At 43.8% G+C, this 23867-nt stretch overlaps 1 protein-coding gene across 1 annotated transcript in view; it reads left to right on the forward strand.

Annotated features, from left to right (window-relative positions):
• Positions 1–23867, forward strand: part of T265_02816 (hypothetical protein) — a gene marked incomplete at both ends in the record, with an annotated part of 48321 nt that overhangs the window by 7421 nt on the left and 17033 nt on the right. The window contains 4 exons of the mRNA XM_009167160.1: positions 3667–3762; positions 6012–6438; positions 10387–10468; positions 14999–15146. Of these exons, the coding sequence (XP_009165424.1) occupies positions 3667–3762; positions 6012–6438; positions 10387–10468; positions 14999–15146 (753 nt within the window). The remainder of the gene's footprint in view (positions 1–3666; positions 3763–6011; positions 6439–10386; positions 10469–14998; positions 15147–23867) is intronic.

Raw genomic sequence — 23867 nt, forward strand, 5'->3', positions numbered from 1 at the left:
GTTGCATAGGGAAGCACACCACGTTACTGTTCATACACTTCTCTCATAATGAACAGCACGATTTTCTTGCCGAGCACCTCGTAATACAATTTCTGACAGTACGCAAACTCTGTTTTTCATCGACTGACTCCCACTGGCCTCTCTGGCATGGCTAATCCCTAAGGAACTCAATCCCAAGCAATGTAGCCGTCAGTATCACTATATCACTGAGGCCGACCACGACGATAAGGTGACAGCTAGGGTTTGGAAGAAGGCAAATGGCGAACGGCTTATATTTATTTTGCGTACTTCAGCAAGGAAATATTAAAAGGGAGTTAAATGCAGTGTGATGCGATCTGAGGCCTTGAGTCAGCACCGTTTAGAGATCTGGTTCGGTCTATAAGTATGAAAATAAAGCACACCGCTTCTATTTTCTGTCTGCTGTCCGTTCGGATGATATGTCTCATGTAGTGTGATTTAGTGAAACTTCTGATCACTTGTTTACGATTCCGAACCACCTCCTCCTATTAGACTGTATTAAGTGATGCAATGAGTGTGCGCCTGGTGCAGACCTATCACTATGGTTGTGCAGAAGTTACCAATATTCTGGTGAAACCTCACAGCTATGATTAGATTATTCCACCCCCGCACTGCTCAATTGGTATGGCATGAAATTTACATATGTTGTTTAGTTGATGCTTGACTTTCTTTTTGAAAATATCGTTTGCGAGTCAGACTCTCCAATCGTATCGTTTAATGTGAATCCGTAGAATCGCTCGCCCATGTTCTGCATGTTAAGTAGCCTTCAAGTTAAGGAGGTGAGTTCAGTCAATTTTCCAATTTCCATAGTAGTACATCCGTGTCCTTGCCGCTACAAGCTGACCACGCACAATTCTTGATAAATCATATCGCAAAGAAACCAAGTTGCTTGTGTGGCGTATGTTCTGCGCTCTTAAATTCATTCGCAATGGAAATGTGGCATCACCGAATTTTTGTGATCTTCAAAAAACCCTTCTGCGTAGAAAATATATTTAGTTCCCCAAATCGCATTTAATTCCATCTTTCAAAGGGAACAAGGAACACTGGAAACTGAAAAAAATTGTGGTTCAGCGAGTGTTTGCTTTTTTTTAGCTTGCTTACGCATCATTTACAAGCACGTGCCTGCTGTATTGTGCCAAATGGAATGATCAATCGATTGGGATTTTCTAATCTCCCGGTTGCATATGATTGGAAGTCTAAAGTGTGGCTGGAGTATTCGAGTTAACTATGAACGAAATATTGAGTGATCACCCAGGAAAAATGAAGCTATGGGTTTGGTAGCAATGCTTGTGTGCGGGTGCCGAACGATACGGAGAACAAAGTCATCACAACCTCTCGAATGTAAATGAAGATATGTTGGTTTTGAAGTCGGACTATAATTTACACTCAACCACAAATACACCTAGTTGCACACATTCTACGACCGAATACACGATGGATTGTCGAGTTCTAGTATACTAAGTAGTGTCGAAACTAGTTCATCAAATGTAATTTTGACTGTGGAAAATGTTGTACTGTTCGTGGAATTTCCTGTGAGCAACTATAGCCAAACACTTGTCGAAGTTTTCCTTAAGCATCTCGCTACTGATCCGCTACTAACTACTTTCAAGTCAAATAGCCCAGTTCAATTAGTTAGCACTGCTTTGATGAGTTCGAGTGCACTTATTGCGATGGCTTCCAAGAATTTTGCCTCAGTTTTTCATTTGTTTTCGCCAACTTTTTCGCGTGTTGAAGTCACATCACCTAGTCCCTTTCAGGAAGCTTTTTCTGGTGTACAACTCCAATCACGCCGTCATACTTACCGACTTATGATCAAGTGAGTGGAGCTTGTTACACTTTGAGGTGTGCCACGGTGAATCACCCGTGTTGTCTCCCGCACGTAGAAGTGAACGCTGTGTATTGTCGGGGAAGGCTGATGTCGTTATTCCGAGGATCGTTATTTCATGCTGGCATTCGGAAATCTCTTTCTGATGACCGATGGAGAATTGTTGGGTAACGAAAGCTCACAGAACAGCTTTTCTAGAAAGAAAGCAGTCGCACCAACCGCAAGTCAAAATAATCTAAATGTCAGTTAAACAACAGCTGAAAAAGACTGACTGTAAATTCGTCAGCAGGTTTGTTTTCTAGATATATGGACAACGCTTCTATAGTTATCTGCTAGACATATCCAGGAGTCGATTCGCAAACGCAATTTCAACACCAAACTTTTGTAGGACACCGAATGGCGGGAAAAATAGGGATCAGAGCGCCTGCATGGTATACCTCTCAAATCTAGCCTCAAGTTTAGTAGAATCATCTTTGTGGCAGGCTTGCTATTCTGCCAATCCAAGTGATACGGCCTCGCCAAAAGTCTGCTTCTTGAAGCTTATTCATATGATCTTGCTGCGGTGAAAGTTTCGGAGCGAGCGATGTTCACAGAACAATGGGCAGTATTCATGTTACAAATAATATAAATAAACGGGCTCAGGGAAAACCTGCGTGGCACATGCGTATATTACGTGTAGTGTAGCGGAGAATGATGACCCTTGAGGCCGTGTCCGCAGTCCAGCTGTCAGTTTATGGATCCCCCTGCTGATAAGGCTGGCTTTAGGTAGATTTCGATGTTGAAACAGAAGCCGAGTAGAGGACAGTTGTTTTTAGGAATGGGTTCCACTGCAAGAAAATTTAGACGATTTATCGAAAGAAGCATAGCTTGAATAACGATAGGAAATATGAATGCTGTGAGAGTCATAGGATGACACTTGTGTTCGGTTCACTTCACTTGTTGGTTTTGTTGGTTAGACTGGACCGATGTATTGTTGAGGTCTAGGGGAGAATATAGGATGAGCAGCTCTGAGGTATATTGGACGGTTTTGGAGCAGGAAGCTTGACTATGAATTGACCACTTCATGAATTATGCGACTAGATCACGTACTTTGCATTCTAGTGTATCCTTCACCAGCTACTTACAGGGGCTACCCTAAGTAAGTAGTCAATGAAGTGGTGACACTACGCAAAAGCTGTGAATAACTCTGATGGATGCATGAAATTGAGTCCAACACGGTCTCATTCGGACGTTTTCTTCCCTTCGGTCGATAGCAGGTGATCATGCCTCGGACACTGGAACGATCTGTCATGTGACTGAACGATCAAACAATCGGAGGATTGGTCCGTTAATCACCCTGTACTAGGACATTGTCTCTGTGATCATTGTCGATTGCCCGGGCAGTGTTTTAGTTGATTGGGTAAGGTTACGGCCAACCCCAAAACATCTATCGAAGTTCTGAGGTGTGGAACTCGACCTAGCTTTTCACAATTCATAAGTAATTTATGTCGCATCGCTTCTCTTAGTCATATTGATAACCCAGGATTAGACTGATTTGTCCGGAAGCCGAAGGTAGCCAAAGTTTCGGAGATGAGCCCTGTGGAATTTGGATGATTCGGCTGACGAATTATCCATGTGATCTAGTATCGGTAGACCAACTGACGGGTCTGTTTGCGACTGATATGGTATATTTATGGTGCTCCATTAACGGACAGAGACGATTGGCGTAAGAACCGAAGATCATTATTTTGGAGTGTGCAGTTGAATTCCGGCAAAATGTTTCCTGTAGGTGTACACAACTCAAATTGTACACTCATACTTTGCTATTTCCCATTTCTGTCCAGCCGATGGAGTCCTGCTTTGCGAACATCCTCGAGGAGCATGGAAATGACAGTATTGATTTGAACAGCATCACTCCCTCAATCCAGTTTTCTACCCCAGTGAGTTTCTCATAGTTATCTCTGGGCTACCAGACGAAATAGCAGGTTTTGAAACTGTTCTTGATGGCATTTGGGTATAGAGCATCCAGCGACACGTTTCCTGGGAAGCTTTAAAGTTGTGGTTTTTTGGAGTGGTCTGTTGACTATAGTTTTTTTCCGATGTTGTATTACCTCGATTTCGTCCAAGTGAGTCCAAGCCTTTAGGAACTTGTTATTCGCTACTGCAAGCTCCTAATCTGGATTGCCGTTATGCGTTTGTGTCCGTTGTTACGCCTTACGTTTTGAATGCATTATAATGAATTGCACCGTCGTTTAGTAAGCTGTGTCGTTTACCGATTTTACTATTCAAAGTATTCTATGTGTTTGAAGCCTAGGGCTATGGGTGCCTCATGTGGTTCGCCACTAATGCCCCTGACTTGCCCCGGCTTGCCAGTTGTGACTGTAGATATGATGGTGTCCAGTACTGACGTGTGTTCCTTGGTCTGGCGCCTATTCTGTCTTGTGGACTGATTTGTAGATATTTACATGCGATGCACCTTTCTGTTCATTATAGCTGCCTTACTCACTTCGAGTTTAACTATCTTTAGCCATCTTGTCATCTAGCCACGGCTGCTGAATTATTCGCCTGCTTACAGGGGTAACTGGGACGTCGTACTACTCACACGTAAGGTTCACAGGGTAGCTGTGTCCACACGACCAAAACTGAGCCTGGAATGATCGAACATACGCCAGAACATTATGTGAATGGCATTCTCCAACCGCTGCAACCACTAATGAATTTTGTGAAGATGCCTTGTTCGACAGGAGGGGTTAAAGTACCTTTCCCCATTGTGGTGTTTCTGAACGTCACTTTGTCCGCATCTCAGTGTCTCAGGAAAACTAAACCACCCCCATTCCTTCGCGAGTTTATTCATTGTTGGAGGAAACCGCTGTACCTAGTCACACGTTAATTCTGTTTCGGCAGTCAAACCATGTAATCGCGTTGTTTGATTCGGTCGACGCCCACACTTCACCCTTGTTTCCACCGAACTGTTTAGCGGGATCTGTCTCTTACGACAGCCGCCATACAGTTCAGCCCTCCTGGCTTTTTTAATATGTCGGCGAGTTTAGTTGTTTGGCCATTGGATTTTCTAGTCCGGCGAGCTGACAAGAGTAAACTCTTGGGAACCGGCAGAAGTGAGCCATCCGGGTGTATGCTTTCTATTCCGTGGACATTATTCACCGCTTTAGATCAGGTTAACCGGGTGGCACGTAGCAGAGTAGCGCAGTCTGGGTCACCGTATGTTTGTGTTCAGGTTTCGTGGCCAACCAAAATGTCCGTTTGTACGAATGGTGTTTTGTTAACACGTTTGCTATGCATTGACCATCGGTATGTTGTGTATCAAGCATACTAGGCTGTCTGGGTTTTACTCGCAATTATGGTCAAGGTCGTTCAGTGTTTGTCTCGAGGAATCAGCCATGATTTCTTAAATCCAAGCATGAACTTGTTTCGGGTTGACTGATTGCCAATGTATAGTCGATAAGTCTCAACACCGTAACTTATGGATGAGGGACAAACACGTTCAGCCATTTGTCTTTCTACAGCAAAGTGACAGGCTATAACTAAATACCTTCGATCTTAAGAGGATTAATTTGATGTAAACTATCGATTTTCATGCGGTTTTTCAACAGCTAACGCTTATGCCTTCCATAAACTCGCCAGTTTCACTTATCCATACGGGCTCAGGAGCACCTACTCACGTTGTGCCCTCTTGTGTTCCAAGGTTTAGTAGAACTTGAATTGAGTGGTCTTAATTGTGGATAAGCTACTCCAGGAGAGCGATCTCATCCATTTCATCGTCGAAAATTCAATTTTTCTACGTCACAATGGTTTCATTCAGCAACTATATTAGAATTGTTGTAACAACGTTTAACTGCTTACCTCTCTTGCTCGACTACCCACCTTTCTCAAATTCTGTTTCACAAATATACGGCAGAAAGTCAATTCAGGTTTCTTGGCACCAACGCATCTGGTGGCTACCGTCGTCCCTCTACTCCTGTTAAACACTGCTCACAATCAGGTTTACTGTACTCGCTTCTGTAAATGATCGTGTCGGGGTTTGTTAGGACTGAGTGCTAACACAGTCTGTATCCATTCGTCTGGTGGACTAAATGGTGACTATTTTACTTACCCGCCGCAATTTATATACACTCATATGCCGTCTTAGTTGATTTCCATCATTCATGCCTTCATGTTATTTTCTCTACAGGTTGGGAGCGAATTTCTGAACTACGCTCGGCAGCACACGTCAACAAATGACCGTGTCCATCAAGTCCCTTGCACTGCCGGCCAACTACAGCTAGGTATCCGCATCCTGCAAGACTATGACACTCGCCAGATAAGCCCAAAACTGAGCGAAGGCAGTTCTCCAATCAAATCATCTGCGTCATGTCCCACAGACGTGCAAGGTGTGCTGAATCCCCTGGGTACCAGTCCACTTCCCGTGGGCTCGCTGGGCACGCAGGTCGGCACAAGTGGAAGCGGCGGCAGTTTGGGTGGCGTAAGCGGTACTGATGGAGGAAGTGGTAGTGGCACAGCCTTACTGTTTACAACTGTCAGTCCCATGTCCCGACATCCGGAAGAACAAAGAGCAGCCTGGGTGCGAGATCGGACCAAGAAAGATAGTCATAATAGGAGTGAGTACTGATAGGACCAGTCATCTATTTTACAAACTCTTTTCCACAATTGCGGCAGGTTCTTGATGCTGTTTACTTAATCGATGAGTTTGCAGGTACCTGTTTTGTGGCCTATTTTCTCGTTACTTTATAGAGGAACCTTAACGTACGTGAAAGCATGAATCGAGCTGGAGCTCATGCATTCAACTTTGTTTGGATGTCTGAATATTAACAACTCGGGTACATTTAATGAATGTTAATAAACACACTCGATATTCCAACAGTCTGACATTGCCAGCGAAATCGGGCGTTCTAGGCTCGAAGCGGCCGGTCGATAGGAGACTTTCGCCAGGTGACAAGCCTCCACACACCAACAGCTACGTTTCATCCATAAATATTTGTGAGAATGTGTTCTTCCACATGGTTTGACCCATGGGCCGCCAATAAGTCATCAGAAAACAGTGAACACTGTTTAGTCTGGTAATCAGTATCATACTGGTTAATAGGACGCCACTGACGGGGGAAAATAGCTAACTGGAGGGCCCATGACTGAAAGATTTCTCCACTTCCCAGTCTATGGGTGATAGTGACTTTTAATACCTGTCATAGAATCCATTTTCTTTCATTGTGCACGGTAAATTTCACGTTCAGGAACTCCATGCGTTGACGGTTGCGTTCTGCATTCGAATTTGGAGCACTCTATTGGTCCCAACAAAACAAAGCGAGCACGGTTCCCCGAGGCAAAAATCTCTCTAGAAGAGCTGCTGCGCTTCCATGCGGTGAACATTTTGTTTGATTCTGTCGGTTAGGACCGAACTACCCAGGTGCATGGGTTCAGCTCGCCAACGAACTAGCGAAATGTATTATTTTAAGTAAAACCTTGTGGTCACACCCTAAGGCTCCTTGTTGTTGTGGAGCTTAATGCCACGGAATGTTATTAGTCACCCTGTTTTCCCGAAAGTCCAAGCTCCGTTACATCAAGCTTTGAAGTGTTGTGAAGTGAAAATTTCTGTCATTTTGTTTATGATAGTGATGGCTGTGATGATTGGATTCGGTTTAGTTCCCTGATTGCATAGGTCCGCTAATCATACTTGCAGCTGGATATGAACCACAATAAGCTACGAACTCCACATTTCGCATGAGAGCTCATCATTAGTTATCCGACCATGTGATACGAGAATTCGGAAAATAATAAGGGGCAACGATACTAACCAGTGACCAGTTGGAAGAGGCAGTACTTTGGTGGGGCGTTCAGATTAACGAAAGGTATTTGTTTTTGTTCAGCGGAAGCTAATACGAACTGTGTACTGAACATAGTGGACTGGCATGCGTTTCTGGGTTAGTGTTGTATATCAAACTACGCCAATGGAGACCCATACTCAATGGGTAACATGCTTAGTCGAATGTGAATCCTCCTGGACGCCCTGTACCCGATGTGATCCCGAGGGGATAACACCGCAGGTTGGACAAGAAGGGATAGTTCTGAAGCCACCAGTCTGCCCAATAGGCGACCCACAATAGTCACTCCAACTGGGTGAAACGGAACCGTTGAGCCCTACATTCAAAGAGGCATCTCGTAGCTCATAGTATTCAATAGACACATCCTAGACGCATATATAGTTAGCTACTGCTGGTCATCATTCATCTAGATCTGAACAAAGATGGTTACAGGGAGTCATCTCTAGCACCACTGTAGGCTTAACAGGCATTTAGGCAAACCACTGCCTAGTGTTTACTACTCTTTCTCACTGCTGTTTGATGTTTAGACAGCACATCGTCCTTGAGTTTCATCTGTTTTCTCACTTCCCATTCACGATGAGCTGCGGTGCGATTGATGTATTCGTCGGTCCATCCATATCGATGGATCCGCAAAGTAACCACGCGTCTATGATTTGATACTGCGAGTTTCATGTTGTACCGTAGGTGAAAAAGGGTCCCTTTTGAGAATGAAGTTGAAACAAACTATCGTACCCACCGTTTGCGTACGCATATTTATTTTTGCCTTCGCATTTAGGTAGGCTATGATACGTCTCTGGTTTTGGTTGTTGTGAGGTGAGGTTAGTAAATATGCGATTCAGTCTTCTAGAAACCCGACTGAATATTTGTCGCTTTTATCCCAAGGCTTCAGTCTTCTAATCGGCATCTGTCAGTGACATCCAACCGGCTTGCTTACGTTGCTTGCTTGCTTGCTTACGTTTGTTTCTGACTCTTATTTCTGAAGCGGAGCTTCTAACGTAATGACTTTTTTTTAGCTCTTTTGAAAGGTAGTTTCTTGAATTCTGCTGTTTCACCCTCTGACAGTGCTACCTTGCTTACCTCGAGGGGTACCTACACATCTACTCATTTAATTGAGTACACCTAAGTTGCTTTTTGAAGTGTTTCTACTACCTGGTTTGTCTCGATCGGCCTTGGTACTTGCCTTTACAATCGAGGCCCTAAGTTGTGATTCCCACTTACCATCACCTGGCATGTATTGGAGCGACTTCGGTTGTTCCAACGAACCCTAAGGAGATACTGTCACCGAGATGGACAGTTACCACCGGCCTTGAACCCACCTCGTACCACAAAAATCCCCGCAGATCGCTATAAGGAAAGGGTGCATTGGCTCCTCTTGAGAGATTGGACACGGGCGATACATTTTCAGCCTATCAGCTTCTCTTGATGGGTCCATCTTAGGAAGGGGCTTCTGTATTTAAGCATAAGACTTTCTGTGCAAGCGGGTCTTACTTAGATGTTCCAAGTTGTTTGGGTCGCTGTTGGTAATCGGCTTAGGCGTCGTTCAGTTCTCAAACACTTTTACTCTTTCGGTTTGTTAACTTGACGTTAAACATTGACATACTTATTGTAAACAATAAGCTTGTGTGTTGAATGAAGTGTCGTTAGCTTATGTAGCACGCATTGCCTTGCATGACTGATGGTAATTCGGACAAGTATGTGAAAAAAACAAAGTACACCAATCACCTGTTGCTTTTACACACATTACTGACTGTCCGCATCGTGAATTCGTGTTGTGTGCAGGCTGCATTTATCTCACCTTGAAAGGACTGTTTGACACGACTGGAAGGCGCGATAATAGGAGATGTAATGGCCTTCGTTGAATGATGGCTTGCTTAGTAACTTCGAAGGGTTTTTCGTACCGCGACCGTGCTGGGTTGAATATATAACTTTTGGGGCGTCAGGCATAAAATCGCGTGTCTGGACTCCAATATTTTACGTAGGTGCCTCAGACTCAAATAACCTAGTGTAGCCGCATACCAGTTAGAGTCGGTGACTACCAAGCCGTGATGGAAAGGCGAGCTTGAATTCATGTTTTAGTGTCTCTCTTTGTCCTGGAAAACAAATTTATTCATCGAACAATCTCCAGTACTGCTGATGACAGCCTCGAAACCTTATTGTGACTTAATCGAATCTGGCAACTGGGACCCTTTTCGGCACATGGCTACCATGCAACCCAACCGATGCGCATAGGTCGTTCAAGCAGAGAAAAGAGCAATTAGGGTGTTTGGTGTGAATTCGGACAACGCCCACTTTAATCAGAAGCTCTCGATTGACTGAGCCATAATTATCCCCTTCAGAAACTACCATTTCAAGCCAAGAGCTTTTTCAAGGGCTTTGTCTGAAGGTGACGGTGCTCACATCCGGAATAAAGGCTTCAAAAGATCAACCAATGCTATACCCTTCTTCTCAGTGGACATTCGTAGTATGTCTTTTTTGATGGATCGTACGGGTCGTACCATGTTGGATAAAGCAGACGCGGTATCTTTGAGGGGATCTGCTTAAGTTGACTGTTATACGCAGTGGGTGCAGGTATTGTCCTGCAAGTTGGCAACTTCGTTACACGCAATGTTATGTGTACTCGCTAAGCGACTTATTCAAATTTATTCCGATTTTGAGAAAACCATTTGGCCGTCATCAGCATCCATGTTTTTTGCAATTATTTCTTGCTACCTCTTCCCCGGTCTTTCTTAGTCGAACGGAAACGTCGGGACTATATCAACTGCCAAATTTCGGAGTTGGGAAATCTGCTACCAGAAGAAATGTTTCGAGATGGGTAAGTTCGTCCACCAATTTGTGGTCATTCCATCTGTTGCATTTTCATACAACTTGAGGTCAGTTGATTTTTTCGATGGAGATATTTGTTTTCGTCAATGTTTTCCAAAGAGTATTGCCGCTGAAGAGATTAAGCGAAATTTCGACATCTCACAGCCTTTATTTTCTTGCTGTGTTATTGAAATGGATAAAAAGATGAAAAGATACTCATTGTTTTAAATTTTCGAAGACGGAGTAAAGTGGGTAGATAACCTGTTACTTCAAAATTACTTATAAAGTCGTTGGCGTTTTCACATCAACTGACACTATCGGCAGTAACAGATAGCTTGTGCGCGCCAGCACCGTTTCGAGCTTTTTTTCAGTTGCACTTTGTCGCATGTGGATTACGCAAACGGATGTAAGAACCATCACTGTGTATTTGTACCCCCGTCGATAGATTATTTGTGTGACGCATTGCGCAGATAGAGAAAATGGTAAGATTCTTCGAGATCCGCATACCGACTTCATGTCCTATCCCATCAATGAACACGACACCAAGCTTTATGCGTGCAAACTGCATGCCAAATGCCTCCGTGTCCACAAAAACACCTACTATTCCCTTGCAGATGATAGCAGCGTTCTCTGTTTTCCGAAGGATTGCAAGGTTTTCGTTGGTAGATATTTAAATCCAACTATGAGCATCATTCTAATTGTTCTGTCAGTCGAGTTACTGCTGATGACCTTCCTCGTACATCCACATACAACCACAGATCAAAGAATACAAATAAATCGTTCAGCTGTGGCATGTTCTTGAGCTCGTGATGGCTTATTGGTCAAGGTTCAGACTTGCTGACCTGAGGTTTCGTGGTTCGAGCCCAACACCGGTATCTTGATTGCTCCTTCTAGGATCGGACAACCTGGCGGTCTACAGTTCTTTTGCTTTCTTCGGACAGCATGGTAACTAGGCATCGCAAGGGTGTTACACTTGGACAGTTGTTATTGATTGTCACTGCAATCCGGTCCGAATGGATAGTCCAAATTACAAATCTTTCAGGCAACAGCCTGCCTCAGAACCGCTGAGTTGTTTCGAGGTTAGAACAGCGTGTTACGTTCACAAACACAACTTCGATTTAAGAAATATCAAGGTTTCGGACCATCTACAAACTCGCTTCAGTGCCAGATGAGTTTCTTATTGGGGTCAAACACAATGTGGATGCTTGCGTGGCTTGCTTGCAGAGTAATCTGCGACATTTCCCTTTTTTAACAAAACTGCGTGGCTTCTAATAGATTATAGCAGCGCAGCGGATACGGTATTCATTTCATTGACAGAGTTCCCTGCGATGACCATACCACTTACAATTTATCAAGAGGAAAGATGATTTCGACAGGTGACTCAAATGAATCCAGCTGAATCTCATTTATAATACACGTTTATCATAAACGAAAGATTCAGGTGGATTCGGTTGCGCCTCCTGTCGAAATCAAATCGGTGTGCAAGTGACGGTATTTGTCGAATTCCACTAAATTTGGGTTCAAATAGAACAAAGGTTTGGCGGAGCCTTGGGTACTGCGCCCACTTGATGAGTCCCAAGAAAGCTAGTGAAAACTTTTCAGAAACCTTATGAGCAGTGTGTTTCGTCTAGAGATTGAAGATGACTTTGTTTTATCCTTTGTACGACACATGGACGTCTTACGTGACCCATCGGTTGTTGGTAAAATCGCGGAACGTACCCATATAATGACCACTCTGTGGGAATTGCAGATTGGACGTGTCAAAGTACAGCATCCGTCCAATGGACCACGTTATTTAGATGATGAGTGAGCCATTCTGACACAGTGTTATTCATGGAGTCTTTACACAGAGGACAAACAAAGAGAACGTGAATCTAGGTTATGATAACTTAGTACGCACCTCTTAATGCGATTCACAGACGTCGCCGGCAGCTTTCGACACCAGATGATGACACTTCGTTGTTGCATCTTGTAGTAGCCAGTGACCAAGATGTCCAAAAACCAATTAAACTATACTACAAAGACTCGATTTTGACTTCCTGTTCTTTCGTCAGTCTTTTCGCTTACTAGCTCTCGTTCTGTAGTTTGATTAAATGCCTTCATGTTTTGTTTCGCCGGCAGACCCAACAGCAGCAAGAGCCAAAAGTTTGGTGGAAGCTGCAATTGGTGATGATGATGTCTGTTTAAGGTTTCGGCTGCTTGTAACTTACTTACGCAACCCCGTGAAACGTTTGCATAAAAAACGAAAGGGCGTTCATGAGATTACTGGTTGCTTCCGAAGCGTCCCTCCGGCGTGACGTCATTAACGGTTTACAGTGGCCTCCCATTTTGTTAAGGGTATTTTTTCATTCGATCGTTGCTCCACAGTTAACCACATACCCAATCGCACAAAGAGATAACTTCAGAAGATAGTGGACAGTCAATACAACGCACGCCTCGTCGGTTCTCTGGATGATGGTGAAGTGTAGTATGGGAGACTTGTCTCTTTACGGTCAGAAACGGTATGGTACAACCTAACCTGCATTTAATCTGACATTAGGTCGAGATTTGTGCAGATCTCGCAGCTAGTTGCAACCTCTGGACAACATGCATACCAGCAGTTCTCAAGCTTGTTCATCTCATCACCCCATGTGTGTGATGGCATATTCCGTCAATCCTGCATGTATTTTATGAATGGCAAAATCAAGACGATGAAAACGACACGTGCTAGCATGACGCAGTATGATGTTTTATACAAAAATAAGCAACATGATGCGCGAGTTTTGTGGTAGGATACTAGCTTGTAAGTATATGTTAGATAGTCACTGAGAGAAGGCTGGTGCTTTTACGTGAGGATTCTTTTTGGCGCTTATAAGAAGCTTGTTGAAGGCTAGGAAACCATTCCCTGTTCAGTACAATTTTAGGTGTGGGCGAGGTAACTCAGCGCGAATCTACTGACCGGAGTGTTCGTTGTTCGAATCCGACCCCTGCATCTCGATTTCTCCTGTTTAGGTTTGGGCAACCTGGTAGTATCCCAGACCTCGTGCTTCCCTCGAGTGGCATGGCAGCTAGGCACCGAAAGGGTGTTACAGCTGAACGATTACCTTTTACGATTTTAGGAACACTCCCAAAAGGCGCTACTTTTCACCAATTAGATTAGTATTTATATACTCTTCGTACAACCACTCCTCATGCTTTAGCCTTTTAATCATCAACTTAATTTCCGTGCAGTTTTTGATAGGTGAAGTTTGTGAACTCACGACCCTGTGTTCGCTTAATCCCCCGCACCTTAATGAGATCAGAATGCGATCATAAAGCTTACTTTGTGACAAGCAAGTCTCATAATCCACTCATCCGGAAAACCAGTACTGACTACGGGAGACGTGGGTTCAGTAAAACGCCTACTGTCAAACAGGTACATTTCATTTCGAACACAAGTTCTTTAATAATAAACGAGCCCAGGTGATCTTGGTTACACGCACTCGCCCTAGAGAATTCGGACCGATGCAGTGCTTGACTGCCTCAGCTATCAGCTGCCGTCCGTGCCGTTGTTCATGTAGTCTTATTCGAGTCAACAATTTCAGCTTTAAGTTAAAAGCAAATTGGAAAAAGCTTGAAACCGGTAGAGAAGTAATCTTTTCGGAAAGGTTTGGTAAACAGTTTGTGAGTCTCTTGTAGAGGAGCATTTATATTTCGGAAAAACAGGCTTAGTTGGGCTACGTAAGTGAGTTACTGCGTTGCTCGAGCTTTAAGGTGGACGGAGAATCATTCTCCAAAATCTTTCATGACTGGAACGCCAAATCAGTACTAAATGTCAGCGAACATACCAGCTGCAGTTGATCAACGGTCAATTAACACACCCAAGCTTCACGTTACCAACTTGTGGAGAATTGGAGAATTCCTGTATTGATTTTCTAACACTGGAATACGACTTGTGAAAGCTTCAATGCATTTTGTGTGTATCAGAATTTCGGACATAATGAACCTCCGTTATTGCATCGTTGGCCGAGTCGAGAATGAATAACTAGATGTACTACACGTGGGGCAACATGTCACTGGTTACACCTAACGCCATACTGATGATCACCCCGATGGTTCGTATCTTCAACACGGCGAATGCATCCACGGCTTAGGCCAGGATGGAGAGAGAGGGGAAACTAGGTGCTAGTTACTGTAGCATCGTGTCTGGGATTTTGGTTTTGAAATCCACACAATTATCTCACAACCCTGAGTCTTGAGTTATTCAGTCAATAATTTTTAGTTGATCGCTATAGATTATGACCACCCAAAAGCCATCGTCTGTGGTTAGGACGAACTTTAGACAGCTTGTAGATTCAATTGTTTGTCCGCATTTTCCTGAAAGCCGGCTATAAGTCAGTTTGCCTGCCACTTATTTTCATGCCATCGGGTATCTGCTCATCATGGGGCATCCAGGCAGTTACATGCGCCACGGTCTTTACATTCTTGCGCGCCTTTTGGCGCACGTATACTAAGTGTTTTACCCCAGACATTGTCATTATTGAGTTCTCAATCACAAGATAAATTACATGACTGTTTTCAGAGACTGCAAGAAGAACAAGGGCAGTATCTTGAAGAATTCCGTGGAGTTCATATGTCTCTTGCGCGCTGAACTGTCACAATTAAGTGAGGTACGGAGAGAGACCAATCTGGCAGCTAAAGTCATCGGACAGTTAATCAAGCGGATTCAGGTGAGTCACTAAATCCACGTCTCCACTTCTCTCTTACTGCATTAACATTTTTTCTGCATTTGTGGCGACGGTTTTTGGCATTTATGGTGGCTCTTAACTCCGAATCATAGGTTTAACTCTACACAAAAACAATTGGAAATCGACTATTCTTGTAAATCTTTCCATCAATCTGTCTACTAACAATGTGGATTCTGACATGTGTTGCACCTTGTATAGACCTTATCACAGAGTACACGAACTTCCTGGATCATCTTAGTGTCCTTTGTGCCAGGATATTCGATTAGCGCACAAATGAGACCTCACCTGTTTTACATCGACGTTAGCATCTTTCTGCACGTGACTTAAATGTGGATATGGAAAAAATAATTGGCACAAAACATACGAATATTTTGCCCTGTCTAACTCCTTGCTGTCCCCATAACTGCAGGCTTTCAGCAATGACGTCGAGATCAGCTCTTTGGTTTTCAGATTGACGTCCATGGAGGTACATCAATCAAGTTAAAATTCAGTAGTGAACAAAGTTCGCCAACTGGAAAGCAGATTAAACTAGGCAAAAACCACTTGAGCCGTGGTTAAATGCAATACTTTGCCTGGATTCAGACGGGGCAGGGATTCGTGTTAGCAGAACTGTGTACGTTTCTGTCAAACGTAGTTTTTTTGCAATGCGGAAATTGTGTACATTGGATATTATGTGAATCACAAAAGCTTACCTTTGGGGAGTACTGATGGTCGTCAATTACAAAAGTACAAAAACAACTGGATTTCCGTATGACGCTCTCGCCGTCAACAGCATTTGAGTGGATTCGGCTGGTACTCTTTGTGGTTTGTCCTGATATTTCTCTGTACTGCTATCCCATGCAGACACTGGCGCTTAGCTTTTCCTAACTTTCACTGAGGATTGCACATTTATTGCGAACGACACTGCTATCTATGTCAACGTTCCTCTGTAATGCGACCGTCTCCTCTAGTAAGGTTGGCTTTTTAGTCATACTGATGAAACACTATGCTTTCACCTCGACCCCAGTTGTTTTAGACTGAGTCAGTATGAGGCTAACACAGGTTTTTAGTTTTTTATAACCAGGAGTGATCATAGTGGGTTGGAAGATGTGAAACACCTGATACATACATGAAGAAAAACAGTTACTTTTCAGGCAAAAATGTCGTAACGGTAAATCCAAGTTTTTGTTTTTCTCTCTCAGCGTGCACGAATCCGTTTTGGTTTGTCAAAATAAGAAAAAGAACGCGATGGGTATCTGTTTTTTGTCGTTTAAACGGTCCCCTCTGGAGTTCCCAAATCACCTCACAGCCTTGTCTCGATTGGATGCTTATACCGGCTTTTGTTTCTTATTCAGTCACTTGCTATTCGGATCCAATCTATGCGATTCACCGTCCGTCACTAATGCTACTAACTCGATTCTACCTCATATTCGCACTGAGAGTGTCAGGAGTAACGGAGAAGTTGGGGCGCGATGCGCCAAATTTCAGTCGCCCGCCGGTAGCCAAATAATTCATGCGACTAGTTGTAGTGAAGCTAGCATATAGGTGCTCAGCATTCATGCGCCGACTGTACTACCATTGTTTTCTGTTGTACCATTTTTAGCCTCGACACGCTTGAAAGGGTTATCCTAGCAAATAGATTGTTGCCCACCGTTACCGATGGACAGCCGTCAACTAGAGGATCTATGGGTTGTAGCATTGCTAACTGCTCAGTGGATGTTCCTTGTGATTTAAGATAAGCCTCTCTCTGTGAAGAACCTGTTGTTGCTCTAAACACTCACTATGGCAGCAATATCGCATTACACCCCCTGATTTGGTGTTGTACCTTTTGGCACAGCCTTGGTGTCCATCGATTGCCACCATGAAGCACGGAATGCGGAATAGAGATGTGAATATTTTGAAAAGCACTACTGGCAACTCTTAGGTTCCCATTGGGTGCTGAAATCATCACTATGGTGTTGGACTACTTGGAAGTGTCAGCTGATGCTAATAGTTGTTTGATCTCAAACAGCATCACCACTTTCGCTAATTGTAATGAGTCGGTAATAGACCACCAGTCTCTTGGTGCAGTTGATCTGTATTACATGACGAACGCTCAACCAGCGAACTAACCGCTAAAAACCAAGTTGTTTCACATTCTATTTCTATCTTCTCATTCACATCCGCGAAGCTTTGGCTGCAGGCATTCAAGCGCACTTGTCACAAATGGCTGGTTATTTCACTTTCGCATTCTACAACAAATTTGTTTACCAACCGAGGTAGTCACTTACCTTTTTCATACAATAGAACAACGCTACGAAATCAAGAAAGCTAATCGCTACCCGAATCAGATTGAGGACAAGGTTCACAGTAAAAAAAACTTTGTCAGAGTTTATTTATCCTAGTGAACCTTGATCTCATTTTAAGCCTGAGGGACTTGTGTTTTGTACACACGCCTATGGTCCGATAGTGACTTTTCTCCTGCACAGCGACGGCCTTACCGCCATCTATTCATTTTTTGATCACTGGAGGTTAGGTTGACGACGGATCCTTTATGACCTACTAACTGTGGAAGTTCTGAAATGTTGACGCGTTTGCCGTCGGATTGATTCCGATTCTGTGAATGAATTTTTGTAACTGTTCTATCAATTGGTTCATTCAAGGACGAAATTTTGCTCGGTGACCGCAGTTCACTGTAGTAACGTTACCTAAATGGTAAGGAGATATCTCCATGATATGTTGCTGCCAGGGCCAGATTCAGTCGGCAGCTGGGTGACACTGGCTCCGTAGAGTATCGGCCTACTTCCAGTCTAAATGCATCTAGGAACATGATCAATAAGCTCAATGCAGTAAATTTGATTAACAAGCTATAGCTTGACTTCAGTCGAGTCTCTTGGACACCTTTTTAAGATAATGACGACTCGAGTTCGTTCTTTCCTTCGGGCAGCTTTTTTCCAGGTAAAGCATCCATAGTTGCGTGCTCTTGATCGCCCTTGTGCTATTATCCATCCTACAATTTGGGAAGGGACGTTTTGTTGTATTTGGGGTACAAGTTAACCGGGAAAATACTACAGTGCTTGTGAGCTCCTTGTTTGCCTATACTGTATCCTAATTCAAGTTCTCTCATGTGCCTTCACATACATTCCTTGGAAGTGGTTTCCACCAAAGGCATGTCAGTTTTTTTTTTAGAAAATCAGAAGCTTTTAGGAAAACCCAGGTGGTTCTGATTAGAAGTGTTGACGAATTTTTCCGTTGGGTCAACGCCTGCTCCCAACTTACCCTACTCAGAGGAATCCACTGTAATTCTTCCAGATTGCATTTGCATCAGACAGCTGGTTCTACTACTGTGGCACGTCAGATGGCAAAGTGGTAATAAAGATGAATAAAGTTGCTGTGAGAAATGTCAAGGCAACTGTGATCGAACTAATTTCCAGGTTTGTATCAAAATAACTCACTGTTCTAGACGCGAACTACTGCTAGAGACGTTTTGTGGTGCTTCGAACACATCCTTCACCTTTCGATAACTTCCGTCTTGGCTATTATCGATGTAATAAGTTCGGTAATTCGAAGCATCCAAATCGTTTAGGTCGCAAACACACGACTCAGCCCATTGTTATTCGAATCTGAAATTACGAAAGACGAAAATCCACTCTGGGATCGATTCTAGAACATTCAGTGCCATGCAGACGTGTAAAAGTCTATGCGCGTGAATGAAACTCGCCACGTAGTCTGATTTTTATTACAGACTTTATTTATTCTGCATAATGCATGTCTCGAAATTTTGCACCACAGTGTCACCAAAATATACTGTTACTTGTGGTGACTTTGCAACGTACATAACTAAACCGCAACTGAAACAAACGTTTCACAAAGTCCAAAAGTTTGCTTATTCGATTCCGCCTTTGAACAAAGCCGCTGTCATAGCAGACCGTTCTCATTCCTCGGAGCGTGTTAGATTTCTAGCGAGATTAGTTGACGTGTTGAACCAACGGGGGCTGGATTACCAACATTGAATCTGCGACAGATACACTCAATGCAAGCCTTGTTTGGTTTTCACAGGAGAATTACCTGCTGAATCTGTCGTTTGTGGTGTTATTCAACTGGATTTGCTGCACCAGGCCGCCTAATCGTTCATTTCATGCGATATTTGGGATATCACTACTAATTGAGACGTGGCTCACTGCTCACGAGGTTGCTGAAAACGTTTACAGCCCACGACAGGTTCCGCTGTTCTTTGGGGCTCATCAGTTCCCGAGTTTCCGACTTCAGCAACCCTATGGGTGGTGTGTTACGTCTGAACATTGAAGTATTTGTAACGTCTTTTGACATGAACACACATGCTTCACCTATCGCACTCTAGGTTTTTAAAAACATGTTGCTTCACTCACAGGAGATGTAATTTCGATGTGTGATTTAACCCGTTACATTCCCCTTGAAGAAAACAACCCCTCGGAAGTGCACTCTTTTTCCCGAACTGGATAGTTTACGCCTGGTAGGAAACACCACACAGGCCTTGCTATGTGCCACGTATTCATGTTTACTGGTCGAACTTTACACGGTTGGTATCAATAGCACTGCGATTAAACTGTCCAGCGACTCCAACACTCTTTACTGAACTTGTTTCCGGAACGCGTCTTTCGGAGCTCGAAGATCCATGATACCAAACCAGCTCGTGGCGTGGAAGGTGTATTGGAAGTAGTTGATGATCGGGATTATTTCTTTGACTGACAAGCCTAAACATTTGATAATCACGTGACATATCATAGTCTACAGTTTCGCAGTGTTCGGTACTGTTTTACAACTGAGAAACGTGGTCGGTGTGCGTGTTCAGGACAGAGCTTGATTACCTGCCGTCAACTATCGGTAACTTCGACGCGGTGTGTTTGTGTTGTGGGAATGTCGGGTGGGTAATGCTGAGCTGCGGCGAGTGATATTTTGGATAACAAATCGGATGCTTGCCCGCTTGATGATGTGATATAACTGAACCAGCCACGATAAACTCGTCATGTTTTTCATGTATCAGGTGTTGATTGCCTCATCGTGCCTCGTTCGCTCTGACTGGTGGGCAAAACATAACCTCCAGGTCGATCATGAAAAGTGCATCCAGAAGTATGTTTACGAGGTGGCCTCACGGGGGCCGAATTCGTTGGTGGGTGGACACTATCACTGACATGACGCAGTCCCGTAGCCAATCGCACGGCTGTTCCCACTCGTTTATCTGAGGTTTTGAGTGTTCGCAAGAGAGCTAACTAATGACCTCGGCACAAACTTATTTGCGGCTGTTGTCCTCCTTCTGTCGAAAATGTCACACTGGCGTTTCTCATACGAGACAATGTGAGGTGTAAGACAGACAAACATGATCGGGGCTGCTCATTCCCGTCCACCGTTTCTGTTCACTAAGACGTCCAAGACAGACAAACATGATCGGGGCTGCTCAATAAATAATAAATACTCTCTTGGCTGTAGCACCCTTTCGCTGCCTAACTGCCATGCCGACGGAGGGAGGCACGAGGACTGGGATGCTGCGAAGTTGCCTAAGCCTAGACAGAAGTAGTTGGGATGCTGAGGTTGCGTTCGAACCAAGCTGGCGTTTTAAGCACTGGGATATCTCTTTGAGGAGCTCAATGAAATGCCTTGTTTTGTATTCTCCACGTGAATTTTCTCCTAAACTGGCTGTTTTATAAAGCTTGGTTCCACTGGGTTGTAACAGTCTGCATACTCATACTTTCACAAATATTCACTGCAATACATGCACCCGCCATATCAAGGTTTGCAGACCGTATTTTGGCTTGCTTACAACTTCGAAAATCCAATTATATTTCTACCGGACTGTAGGCCTTATGAACAGTAAAATCTGCGTTTTAGCTCGCTTGAGAAATCTGATCCGAATCTGCGTTCACCCCAAGCATTTTTGTAAACTTCGTGATTTCGATTTCTCTAATTGTCTTGTGGTGTAAGATGCGCCGTTTAGCGTTGACCATGTACAATGAAAACTGAACTGCACGAGAAGATGTCCCTTCAAGTTTCGCCCTCAAGCAGGATGAAAATTCGTGAATTAGAAAAATCTACTGGATGATGTTGATGTATAATCTATTGAAGCGGGTGTGTAAAGCTAGGATTCAGTTAATGTGTCTGATGAGATGGCTGTTAATGGCTTTTTGGCATAGTCAGTAAACCATAGAGGAGAATGTCGGAATGTCGGTAGGTAGCGTAGATGGTCGTTGGCTTGTTCGCTGAGCTGGGCAATTTGGTTGCAAACGTTTCATCACCAATCGAGGTGACATGACATCTGCGTAGTTGTGTGTAGCGGTGGGTTAGTGGTTGTGCGTTCAGTAGTGTTGTGTGTGTGTTGATATACGTGCTGGTAGCCGGGAAACTCGGAAGGACAAAGGTCACTCCAACACCGACCAGACTACGACGGCGAGGGATGCCAAGTTCAAAGGTTACGTGGGCATCGGCGAATGAGGACACGGGATAAAAGAACAACCAATGGAACCGCCCGACAGAATAACTAATCGCGGTCAAAAGTCATCCCCGGCTATCGGCACGTATATCAACACACACGCAACACTACTGAACGCACAACCACCAACCCACCGCTACACACAACTACGCACTGATGATGTCACCTCGATTGGTGATGAAACGTTTGCAACCAAATTGCCCAGCTCGTAAACCAGTTAAGGCTTTTTCATTTGAATTTGAAGTCCACAGACTCGCTGATGGATGTGCGAAGAACGTTCGGGACTCGAGGTCTGATGGATATATTAGCGACCCTAGGAATGGAAGTTTCGTAAAGGTATGGAGCTCATTAGTGGCTATTTTCTTGTAGACCTGCAGGAAGGTTGACCTTTGTCACCTGACGGCAGATATCGAATTGAAAATATTTCCGGCTTCAAAAATTTCCTGCTACTATATCGGGCAACCACATTATGCTGTTTTAAAGGAGCCAGGCAGCCATTGTAAGGCAAGCTCGATAAGACCAAGCTCTATGATTGCATCAACATAGGCATGAAATTTAGTTTTTTTTCGCATTATTCGGTTCCTTATCATCATCACGAATAGTGATATCTTTACGGTAAGCACAATGAATGCAGATGGGTAGCTGGAGTGTAAAGTTTGCCTATCAAGAACTCAGCCTGGTTGACTGCCGTTGGCGATCCTCTCATCACCGCTTCCGACTATGAATGGAGTGATCGGAGCTTATGTATTTGCTGTTCTTGGCGTTCGGCAGTTGGTATCAGTCCTCATTATGACAGGTATCAAGTGTCTAAGGATGAGGCTAGCATACACAAACGTAATACCTCTTTGCAAAGTGGCGATAACGTTGAGAAATTTCTAATGGGGCTTGTACCATGCTTCGTCGGCTTCATACAATTTTCGCTTATTTTATCAGGTTCCACAGGTTGATGTTATTGTTTCGGACGTCAAAGTTAAATCCGCCTTACCACTAACTTCAGGCCCATACCGGCTTTCCAGGATTGACCTAATCTCTTGGATTTCCAGGAGATTTATGCTGGTCAACGTTCGCTACTATACTGAAACTTGATTAAGCTTCAGAATACCCCCATGGTCAGGAGCGTTGCTACAAAATCAAGAAATGTTTGTTTATGAAATTCGGGCTCATGGTAGTCTCATCTGACGGATGAGCTATGATCACCATTCTCAAGAATGGCTGCTGCAATTAATGGTATGACAAGAACTTGTTCCGCACTGGAAAGATTGCTCAAAGAAATGAACCAAATGTTGTATGTGTCGAAATATTTAGTGGTTTTGTAGAATGCGGATGAAATTCATGTCTTGAGGGCTTTAACCGGTCATCAAATAAGTGCTCGATTTCGGGTTTCGGATTAGGTCCGTAGACAGGTGTCGTTGCCTGGCTAGAGTCGTTTTTAATTAAAATGAGGTGATCTTTGTTGGAAGGTGGTGTTGAGGTGGGCAACTAGTAAGATACTTCCTATATGCAATAAAAACTGTCGGAAAACAATAACGATATTGCTGTACATGGGAAGAAACTGTTTCAGGCCTTCCGATCTTCAAATTTTCATTTCTTATGACTGTGTGTGTAATAGCCTTTTTTCTGCTAGATCATTACTTCTTGCCTAAGTAACTTCATTATCGTCATCGCATTAGTTGCGATGCAATTAGCCGGATAGTATAGGAAATAAGGACTTCGCTTCTAGTGCGCTTTTCCCTCTGTGTTGTGCCGACTGCGTTCGAAGTATTTACCAGGTTTTTTCTTTGGATGCCGGTTCGTGTATACCGCGTTTACTCAGGAATCCTTGTTGCGTCGCATATCTAACCGTGCTGTTCCACTGTATGTATTATTCTTATAGTGGTAATCCAGATTGGAGCACACGATTTTCACCAACCAGCTTCTTGTTGTTTGATGTGGCTCACGATGATCATACTACTTACATTTATCGGTTCATTAGATCACTATCACAGCCTTGTACGTGATCAACTTTTATCTCCAATGCATGCATCAAGGGACCATTCTGGATTTTACTACTATCAAGCCTCGTCCGAGATGCATACGAAGTCAGTGAGACCTAGGGCATATGGATTTTCACAGCACTAAAGGTGCCGTTAGCTGACAAACCGAGTGGGCTTTCTTCGGTTCTCAACACTATCCTGTGAACGCATGAAGCTTATGCCATTTTTGGTACTTATTTTACGCATTTCGGCCTTCAGTCTACTCTGATTCATCTCTTATATCGAACGACGTCTTGCTTTTCTCACTCC

Source organism: Opisthorchis viverrini (genome assembly GCF_000715545.1).
Source record: "Opisthorchis viverrini unplaced genomic scaffold opera_v5_37, whole genome shotgun sequence".
In the NCBI taxonomy this organism is placed as follows: Eukaryota; Metazoa; Platyhelminthes; class Trematoda; order Opisthorchiida; family Opisthorchiidae; genus Opisthorchis; species Opisthorchis viverrini.